The 10,478-nt window shown below is 37.6% G+C and overlaps 1 protein-coding gene across 2 annotated transcripts; it reads right to left on the bottom strand.

Annotated features, from left to right (window-relative positions):
* Positions 1 to 414: 414 nt before the first annotated feature.
* LOC127976796 (endosome/lysosome-associated apoptosis and autophagy regulator family member 2-like) lies at positions 415 to 9,964 on the bottom strand. 2 transcript variants are annotated; one of them, XM_052581477.1, is made up of 22 exons: positions 9,727 to 9,964; positions 8,274 to 8,394; positions 7,885 to 8,074; positions 7,638 to 7,785; positions 7,453 to 7,542; positions 7,096 to 7,201; positions 6,805 to 6,954; positions 6,301 to 6,389; positions 6,036 to 6,216; positions 5,804 to 5,932; positions 5,301 to 5,391; positions 5,113 to 5,215; positions 4,892 to 5,029; positions 4,549 to 4,812; positions 4,289 to 4,462; positions 3,977 to 4,166; positions 3,312 to 3,408; positions 3,124 to 3,225; positions 2,671 to 2,797; positions 2,419 to 2,597; positions 2,178 to 2,346; positions 415 to 1,259 (listed from the first exon to the last, which is right to left on the bottom strand). In XM_052581477.1, exons 1-22 carry the CDS (start codon positions 9,823 to 9,825, stop codon positions 1,191 to 1,193), a joined length of 3,006 nt encoding a protein of 1,001 aa, XP_052437437.1. In that variant the 5' UTR covers positions 9,826 to 9,964; the 3' UTR covers positions 415 to 1,190. The 2 variants fall into 2 exon arrangements, with proteins under 2 accessions (XP_052437437.1, XP_052437434.1); XM_052581474.1 differs by having other exon boundaries at positions 7,638 to 8,074.
* Positions 9,965 to 10,478: the final 514 nt, after the last annotated feature.

Genomic DNA, 10,478 nt, shown 5'->3' on the forward strand with positions numbered 1-10,478 from the left:
TTCTACAAGTCATCGACTCTAAAAAGACTGACATTTACTTACATGAAGTATCTTTTAGTGAAATGCTGTTCAGCTAACAAGCAACATTCTCAGAACTTTGGCTAACGTTCTGGCAATGTTCTCTCAAAGTTATAAACAAATGTTCTTTAAGTAATGTTAATATAGTGTTCGTTCAGAGTCTTTACTAATGTTTTAAAAACACTAGCTCAGATGTGTTATTTATACATCATTCAATGAATGTTTTATTTCGGAAATGGTTTTTTGATGTTATCTAACATGTTTTAAATATTACAGAATGTTTAGAATGTTCAGAGAACAAATGTGACATTCCCATAATATTTGGAAAATTTGAAAATTGAGTTCTGTAAATTATTATTTTTTTTCTTTTTTAAAGTAAAACACTTAAAAACGGGACATTTTGAATGTTCTGAGAACATTAAAGTTTATTAAAGCTCTTAAAGTTTATTAAAGCATAAACAATCAGGGAGTAAAACAACATATTTCAACATAACTTCATACAGCTCGAAATACACAATACAAAATACAAAGTAGAAAACAATATTGTCTCTTGTTCTCCTCAGAGGAGAGATGTGGAGAGAGAATGGACCTCTCTGTAATTCATAAAGAAAGGGGCTTTCTTCTTTCTTTTAGAGATTCTGCTTTGTGAGATTTGGCAATGAAACTAAAACTAAAGAAGCTCTGTGTCTCCATCTGTTGGCCAAACACTAGATATATTTGTATGAATCCTAGTGTGTGTGAACAAGCAGGAAAAATATACCTTAAAAATAAAGACATTCTCTTAAACATACTTTTACACATACACCCGCAAAAATACAGTTTTTCAGGCTCACTTTGCAGTATACACACCATGATGCAAATGTATCTCTGACGTCCCTTTGTCTGTTAGTATATTGTGATGTGTTTCAGAAAGCAGTGCTTGGTTGCTTTTGACATGTTTTAACGGTATATATGTGATACAGTTACTTTATGGGGCTAATTTTATTTTAACTAGAGAGTTTTACTGCTTTTTGACACACAACACATTGTACTGAGACCCTACAGACATTTGACGGGGGATGGCGGGAAATATTGAGAAACTGAAAAATGAGTGTCAAAACACTGAAAACTCCATGAGTATTTGTCTCTCTCTCTCCATCAGTGGCGGTCCTTTATTTTTTTATATTTTCCAGTTATCCCCAAACCCATCTCTCTGACTGAGAAGACTTCAGCTGTACTGACTCACTGTTGTCTCCATCCGCCTGCAGCCAAACAAAGGTAAACAAAACATCAGATGAAGACAAAAACTGTACAAAATCTATTTTAGGTAAGCTCCATAAACATCTGTGGCATGTCGATTACCACAGAAAATATTTTTGTATCATCTCAAAGTTATTACGGAAGCCTTAAGAGGCCGATTATAATTTTTTAATGTCTTGTTTTTAAGTTTCTCGTCTCTCTCTCTCTCTTTTTATGTCTTATTTCTAACAAAAGCCATTTCTGCAGAATACTTTTTTTTCAATTCAATTACTGGGTTTTTATTTTTATTTTATTTTTTGTTTATTTGATCAAAACAGTAAACAAGAAAAAATAATATTTTACAATAATATTACAGTTTAAAATAACTGTTTTCTATTTGATATATTTCAAAATGTAATTTATTCCTGTGATGACTTCAGAAATATTCAAACATGCTGATTTTCTTATTATTATCAGTGCTGAAAACAGTTAATACATTGGTGAAAACCATGATACATTTTTTTCAAAATGATGTGGTGAACAAAGTACAGAAGAACAGCATTTAAAATACAATTATTTTTTAACAATTTAAATGTCTGCACTGTCAATTTTGATCAATGCAATTCATCCATGATGGATAAAACTAGTCATTAGTTTGAATGTGTAGTGTATACTACTAAGTTATGGGTAACGAATCAGTATTTATTTTAATAGAACATATCTATTATTATTTTTTTTATAAAATATATCTGTTTGTTACAAATTTTTGTTGTGCTGTCAGTAATTTAGTAATAATATCAGATATCACCTGATATCTATGTATGTTCAAATAGAAATATCCATAGGAACCTTATTCACTTCAATTAATATAATCTATATGAAATAAATAAACATATTGAGAGAATCTGGTCATGGCATCAGTCTCATAGCAATTAACTGACCTTGCTTGCGATAGCTTTCAGTTTACCCAGTAAAGAAGGAGTATTTGAGTAAACGACATCGTCCTCGTTCTCTTCCCCCTCTCCCTCTGCTAGTGCACAGCTGTCTGCTGCTGGCAACTCACAGTCCTTATTGGCTGACATCACTAGCCTGGAGTATTTATATTCAAGCCTGTACAAAAAAAGAAAAGAGGTCAAAAATCTAAAAGCATCTCAAACTCAAGTTCCATCGACAGCTTGTTACCTTTTGTTCTTTTTCCAGAAATAGCATGTGAGACAAACCAAGAGGACAGCCATGAAGGCTCCGCCCCCAATTCCGGCCTTCACCCATAGGGTGACCACCTCACAGTGGGTGGAGGTCTTGGTCGGGAGTGGTACCCCTTTGGTGCATAATTTTGGTTCGTTCCACACATAGAGGGTGTCCTGTCATGAGAAGGATCATGAACAATCAGAAAAATGCCGAATAAATTGCATGCATTTGTGGAAAGTTTGGTACCTGCACTCCTCCTTTGCACGCTCCTTCTATCGAATGGTAGTCTGTTTCAGCGCAGAGAGGACAAGCGCTAGAGCTCTCCCAGAGGAAATGGAACTCGCAGCCATTACATGTTCCCGCTGGGCACTTGCTAAGCACACAAACACAATTAAAAAGTGTTTTTTTTTTCGTGATTAACATTACAACATTGTCTTTTCTTAAGCAAATAAAATTGTTTGTAAATGTGATTAATCAGTCCGACAATTTTTGTGGATGCTATTTGTAGCTGAATGATTAATTTCAAGGCATTCCTAACCCAACTTGCATGCAAAACATAAATTTGAAAATGCAAATATTCAAAATTCATTGCATATTTTTTTATTCGTTTTTAAAAATGCAAATGCATTAAACATATTTGGACCTGAAATATATCAATTTGCAAACAAATACAGACAATGAACATCGAAACACATGCACCTTGGCACAGTGAGCTCCCCACGTGCGCTCTTCTCAGGATTGCAACGCAGAGTCACGACTGTGCTTCGGCCGTTCAGACAGGATGCTGTGGGCTGTGGAGAGCTGAGGAGAAAAAAATACTTTGTGTTATGAATGTAATATCATTGCACACCTACATATTTTAAACAAGTTAATCTTTATTTATTTACCGATAGAAGAAGTTAATATCTGGATCTTTCCATGAAGACTCAGGGAAGAGGTCTGAGCTGACAGTGACCCCATCCAGACTATTATCAACAGAAGCTCCTGAGAAATAGAAGCATTAAAGAAGTCAGACGAGTAAGCAGTATTACACCTCTACTCTGAATAGAGCTAAACACAAAAGTGCCATATAGTCTTTATTATACATCACATATAGTGCACCAACTTTTTACTATGAGGGGCCAAAAATCTAATTTGATTACAGTTTGTAGAATATTACAATTTGATTGCAATATATCCAACTATATTAAATAAATAAAAAATCATGCATATTCTCTATATTATAGTGCATATACACACTTTCTATTTTTTTTTTAAATAAATGCTGTTGTTTTGAACTTTCTATTCATGAAAGATTCCACAGCTTCCATGAAAATAACTGAAGACTGTAGCTCTGGGTGCTGAAAATTCAGCTTTGTCATCACAGGATTAAATTACACTTTAAAATATAGTACAATAGAAAACAGTTATTTTAAATTGGAGTGACATCTCATAATATTACTGCATTTGTGATCAAATAAATCCAGCTTTGGTGATCATAAGAGATTTCCTTCAAAAACAATAAACAATTTTGCTTCTGAATGGCAGTTTGTGTTAAATACCATACGCTCACCAAGGAAAGTATCAGCCAGGCTGATGGACTGGGATGACAGGGATGTTCTGAAGCCCCGTCCATCTGCAGGGATGATGGTCGATTGGCACACAAAAGTCTCCACGAAATTTCTAAGGTCAGCCGATTCATTTTGCAGGTCCTTACTGGACAGATCCGTGACATTGTCACTGCACATCGCCACTTTCCTCCCCTGCGACAGAAGGCAAATATGCAAGATGACTTTGTAGATGATCTTAAGCCATTTGGTAAGTTTCTATCAAAGCTATCTATTTTTAGTTGGCTAAAGATCGAGATGCTTGCATTTGAGAGTACCTCAGCCCCACACAGACTGATATTAAACTGGTGGTAGTATTTAGTTCCCTTGGAGGTGAAACTAGGCCCGCTCATGATTGACCCCACTGAACTCAAGGCACTCAAGTCATAGCTCAGCGTTCGGTTCTGCTCCATATGCGAGAAGGTGCAGTCGTTAAAACACACAGAGTGCTCCTGGACACACATAAAACATATTTTGCATGTTATACAATGTTAAGAAACCAACATAGTCAAGCATTTCCTCTCGGTCTCACTCATACCTTGTTGCTCTGGCTTCCAGGACCGCAGGGCTGACAGGCCTCGTGGCCGTAAATGTGATGCCCAGAGAGGAAGGTGTTGGGCGGGCACTCCTGGCACTGGTTGGTGTCTTTGTTGATGAAGTGTCCAGCAGGACAGGGGACACAGGAAGAGCCGCCCCGCTGACTCATCATAGCACAGGCGTGGCAACCGGACGCTGAGCCATCCATCGCATTAGTCACCGTGATCGAGTAGATCTTTGCAATGTCATTTACATACTGCCGCACCTCGGAGAGAAAAACACCGCGAATGAGAACCAAATGAGTACAAAAAAAAAATTTCTCTGATTTCTAGGTGAGTACTTACATCAGAGGCTTTGTTGGTGCGCTGGAAAGCCCATGTGTATGAAACCGAAGCATTTTTAGTCATGATGTGGGTGTACGCTTGTCTCAGTTTACTCCCTACCCACGATTCTACAACATTTGTGCTCTTCCTGTTGACATCCTATGGAGAAAACACATTGATTCGGTAAATAACTTGCTGTTTAATTCATTACAAGGACTGTTTTGGTTCAATTATCATCTTACTATCATAAAATAGAGTTCACAGTCTGCGCTGCAGTTGGTCTCGAAGATAAACGTGATTCGGCCGAACTCAGTAGCTGAAGCATCGTCCACAGAAGTGGGAAGTCTGAGAGAGATAAAAAGCAAGACCACTTTTACTATTTTCTATATACAACCAACATTTTAACATTGGAATTATTGATCCGACTAACTTGAATCCAGGCACTCGTAAATTTAAGATGAGGTAATCATTATCTGAGCCGCCCACTCCGCTACGAATGTGGTCGCCAGCCACCTCCCAACCTACAGAAGCAAATCATCGTGTATCACGTTTGACCATTCTTTTAATTTTCATTGTATAATTATTATATCAATGCCATATTTATGTATTCATATTAAGTGAAAGACTACACTCAGAAAGTGCTTGTAAATTTCACAAATAATTACAAAGAATCAGAAAGTAACACATTGAATTGCATGTAAATTTATATTTTCCTGTAAAATGTACTCCAAAAACCTTTAAAAAAGTGTCAAGAAGATATTTTACATTTTATTTTATTGGAATATTTCAGTTTTCACTTGAATTTTAGTTAAAGGTTTAGTAATTTTATGTGCTCTTTTAATTTTTTGGTTTGTCTTTGCTTAAATGTTTTATTTCAGTTTGTGTTTTAGTAATCTCAGTCCTTAAAGTATTTTCTATTTCTATTACTCTTACCATTCATTTCATCACATTTGGAGTTGCCCACATTAAAACAAGAAGTTTTCATGTTCCTCGGCAGGATGTTCCACCACTTGTATTCATATCCTAAAGAAGGCTCAGTTCCTCCAGGACATCTTTGACATTCTGTGCCAAAAAGAATCTTCTCCGTTATACACCGGTACCAGTAAACCAACAGCGGCTTGCATAATACAAGAGAATGTATCCGTGTTAATGTGTGACTATATACCTGCTGTGCCATCAGAATAAGTGCCTTGAGGGCAAGGTAAACAGGTGGAAGAGTTGTGCATGTAGAAGCCCGGATTGCAGGGTGGACAGTCCTCTTTCTCTGCAGAAGGGGGCAGTGTCACAGAACCGGTCACGTTTTCCACACACACCTGAGGCTCCACCCACCTGTACAGCATCTGGGTCTAAAAAAGTACAGCAATGTAAAAGTGAACATATTAGCCACGCATAATATACAACTAAAAAATACATTCAGCATTATAACCCACCTTGCCGTCACTATCACAGGCCGTGTGGATTTGAAAATAATCTTTCTCTGAACAAGGAGGCCTCTCTTTACACTGTGACCATCCTTCCTCTAGAACACACACACACACACACACACACACACACACATAGAGAAACATTAGGGTGAGCATACGTCCTCTTTTTCCTGGTGAGGAATTTTAAATTGCCTAAAATTCCAGGGTTTTGGCTTTGTTTTTCTATTGACATGCTCTGTGCAGTCCAACTGGACAATTTCTTACAATGCCTGCTTGCTATTGGTCAAACTACTTTTTAGTCATTAAATTCAGTAAGACTGAATACAACAGGAGAACAAAGCAAAACCGAGACATTTTAGACAATTTAGAAATACACACATGAAATGTCTTGAAAAAAAGAGGATTATGAACAACATTATACACACTGAAAAAGTGTTTGTTACTGGATGGTATTGGACTCATGCTAAAATATTCACATCAATGGCATTGATCAATTTTTTGTGATCGTACGGGAGTACTGTGTCTTGGAGCATGGTATACACGAACTGGCTCCTTTTCCAGAGTAAGTGTTCCTGGGGCAAAGGTCACACGAGGAAGAGCCTGGGGTTTTACTGAAGGTGCCCGGCCTGCATGGAAAACACTCTGACGTGTATGCCACACCTGCTCACAACAACAACAAAAACGTAATATATGACCATAAAATATCACAACACTAATTGTTTATACTGCATCTGAATTGATTTGTCATAAAAACGTGTGTGAGACACAGAAGTAGACATGATTTCATCCGAGTCTTCACACCTTCGATCTGGATGTTCTTCAAAAGGACCGGCTTCACCGGTTTCCCACCCAAGAGCATCCCTGTGGTTCTCCAATACAGAATATTAGTTCCCGACTTCAGATTTACCTGTGTCATGCAAAAACAGCTACATTAGACATTAATACAGCATAATCCTTAAAGTGATAGTTCACCCAAAACTGAAGATTCCGTGATCATATTCTCACTTACAAACATTCTTCAAAATATCTTCTTCTGTGTTCAGCAGAACAAAGAAAGCCATACAGGTTTGGAACGTCATGGGGGTAAATGATGAATGAATTTTCAGTGTTGGGTGAACTATTCCTTTTAATAAGAATCAAATATTCAAGACGACTGACCATATGGGTTCCCCACTCTCCATTAGTGGTTAGTTTGATCCATTTCTCACTCCCTGTCTGGTCCATCTCCTGACATTGGTCGTTCTGAATCTGCACCAAAAATAAAACCCATTATCTTTAGTGATATATGTTCACTTCAACACATCTGTGGAAGAAAAATGAGAGATGTATGAAGTAAAACACACAAAAAATTCAAAGAAGATATTGCTGTCGACATATTGATAGTCAAAGGAGACGGATCCCTGCTTCGTGAGATGCACTGCGTACACCAGCGCTACTGTGCAGTCATCACGATTGGATTCCAAGTGAGTTCCCTGAGCTGTCCATGAAGAACTGCAATTGAACAAAACATTGTAAACAGACAGATCCAGATCAGAAAATACACTGCTGAATAGAATATGCCGATATATACAGTATATAAACAGAATATACTTGTTGCAGGCCATTGAGTCATCCCCTGAGCCTCCTGAGTCCATGTATGTAGCCAAACTGCTGAATCCCGCAGGAATGGAGTCCCACTGGTCAAAACGCACCCCGCTGCCCAATGAATAAGAGCCAGCCGCACATGAAGTGCACTGCTGGGATGACATCTCTAAAAACTCCCCAGCTTCACAAGAAAAAGCTGTACAAGAAGTAAGCATAGGCTGTGTTTGTTTACTGACACAATAGCAAAGATCTCAAAAGTATGAGGAGACAATTAAATTGCTTAAATGATGTTGCTTTTGAAAGCAAAATATAAAAGCAAGGAAATGTTCCCACAGCATGCTTGGCTAACTTTCTCCAGGTTAAATGTCACTCGGTTTGATATTTTGTTTTCTTACTGCAGTCTGTGCCTCTGACAGGTTCTGGAAGGCCCGAGCAGCTCCCCTGTCTGTGAGGAATGGCAACTCTCCATCTGGAGCCCGTGCTGTCACACTCTGTGTACTCGAAGTAGTAGTCTGTCTGAAACACACAGATATCGACATATTCAAACATTCACATCCAACATAAGTTATGCTCATTAAAAGTTACCTTTTTTCACAAAGCAGCAAGAAAATAAAATGTAGTATTTATAATCTTTTATTAAATATAATTAAATATTAATTAAATATAATTTATAAATGTGTTTGTACAATAGAGTGTGTGTGTTGGGTAGGTTTGGGGTTGGTGACGGTCGGTCTGTCTACGGAGCCCTGTGACTGTTGTCATGATGATCACTCATTACTTTTGGTTGTGGATGGTAATGAATTAGTGTCTGATAACAACCTGGAATAATGAGGCCACTAAATACCTCCTGTTTGTGCTTCTTTGTTGACCATTGTTATGCAAATCAGTTTGTGTCCAATGCTATGAAACGCAGCGATTGTTCTCTGCTTCTTTAGGGGCCTGCCACACACTCAAAAGCGAAATCGACTGGATACGCAGGTAAAAGCGCATACCATGTATTAAATTACATAATTAAGTATACCACCATAATACAGTGTAATGAAGTTGTTGGCTACTCTGCCTTCAGACAGTTAATAAATGCATCCCACAGGAGGTGCCTGTCGTCTGGTAATGCTTGGTTACAGCACACACATTATCACTAATGGTGCACCTGCACCTGCCACTGTTACCCAGCCTCCCCCACAGATGCTCTTAAAGGAACATTTCACCCCAAAATTAAGATTCTTTCATTATTTCCTATTATACACCAAAACTGTATTTTAGATATAAAGCTGAATGTTTTTTTTTCTATACAATATAAGCATATGGTAACCGAGGCTGTCATCCGGCCCAGCATCCATCCATTTTTGGGTGATGAGGCCCTTTATCACACTCGTCTTTCTATGCAAACATGGATGAGGCAAGAACAACGCCAGTCTTTTCAAATCAAATACACGGATCCAGAGGGGTTGTGTTAATAAGTTTAAAGTTCATATGAATCCATTTACAAGCCAACTGCACACAATAATCCAGCTCTCATCTGATTGGTCAGCAGAGAGCGGCGTCATCATATTATATGATCATCGTCCGTAACCATTTTAATGTCAATAACAAGATGTTCTGTTTGCTTTTTAATTACGCATTTTGTGCATGCATAACCATTATGTTTATGTATTAACAATAAATAGTACAGTTAATAAAAAAATGAATAACTAGCATTGAAAACAAGCTCACAATCCCATAACATTTAGTATTCATTTTAAATAGTTAAATGCAGAAACAAAATGTGCCTACGTAGTGACCGGTTTAAAACTGTAAGTATATTTAAAATAGGCCTATATTACAAAAAGGTAACATGTAGTCGTTTACCTCTTTACACTGTGGCAGGTTGGCTGAAGCTCGTGTGCAGAGGATGAGGGTTACAAAGCGCACAAAATAACAGGATGTCCAAAGCGCCCTCTTCTCCATCTCATAAAGGCAGAAATTAAAGGAAAACAAGCAATGCCAAGGATTCCGACTAAAGATAACGAGGTTTCGTGATGTCTATGCATAAACTACAGGCTGAAATGCTCTGCTCAACGATAAGCTCTTACTGTAGTCGCTCTCACGGGGCTCTGATTTGACAGCGCGCGTCTGACGTCACGCTTGTCTGCTCTTCCAGTCACTTCACATGGCATCTTTTATTTAGGCAGACTTATTAACCTTTTGGCTAAATTTCAGATTAACTAATGATAATTTTCCAAAAAATAAAAGCAAATACATACATGCACTATATAACTCTCATAAGATGTTTATTTTATTAAAGCAACCCTAGGTAAGTAAGTCATGCTGGGAGACCATGGCAGAGACAATACGCAATAAATAATTCAGTCATATTACACCGTCACACAACCTTATTTATTTATTGTCAGGATGAAAAGAAATCAAGGTAAAAACAGGAAACAACAATGCAACTTGGGAAAAAAAAGGAATTTCATAAACATCTGCAAAACGTGCACACAATCTTGATTATCCTCATTCCATCCAGATGTGGAAAATGAAACGTTTCAAATTCTAAAACTGACTTTTTTCGTTGTTTGTTTATCTATGTATTTCATTTTGGGTCATGCATGCATAATTGT

Source organism: Carassius gibelio, chromosome A4 (genome assembly GCF_023724105.1).
Source record: "Carassius gibelio isolate Cgi1373 ecotype wild population from Czech Republic chromosome A4, carGib1.2-hapl.c, whole genome shotgun sequence".
Classification (NCBI taxonomy): domain Eukaryota; kingdom Metazoa; phylum Chordata; class Actinopteri; order Cypriniformes; family Cyprinidae; genus Carassius; species Carassius gibelio.

Coding starts and splice junctions, on each gene's coding strand:
- LOC127976796 (XM_052581474.1), bottom strand. CDS start 9,825: ATGGAGAAGAGGGCGCTTTGGACATCCTGTTATTTTGTGCGCTTTGTA. Junction 5,392..5,803: donor CAAATGTGATGAAATGAATG/GTAAGAGTAATA, acceptor TTGCTTCTGTAG/GTTGGGAGGTGGCTGGCGAC. Junction 2,798..3,123: donor GGGGAGCTCACTGTGCCAAG/GTGCATGTGTTT, acceptor TTGTGTGCTTAG/CAAGTGCCCAGCGGGAACAT.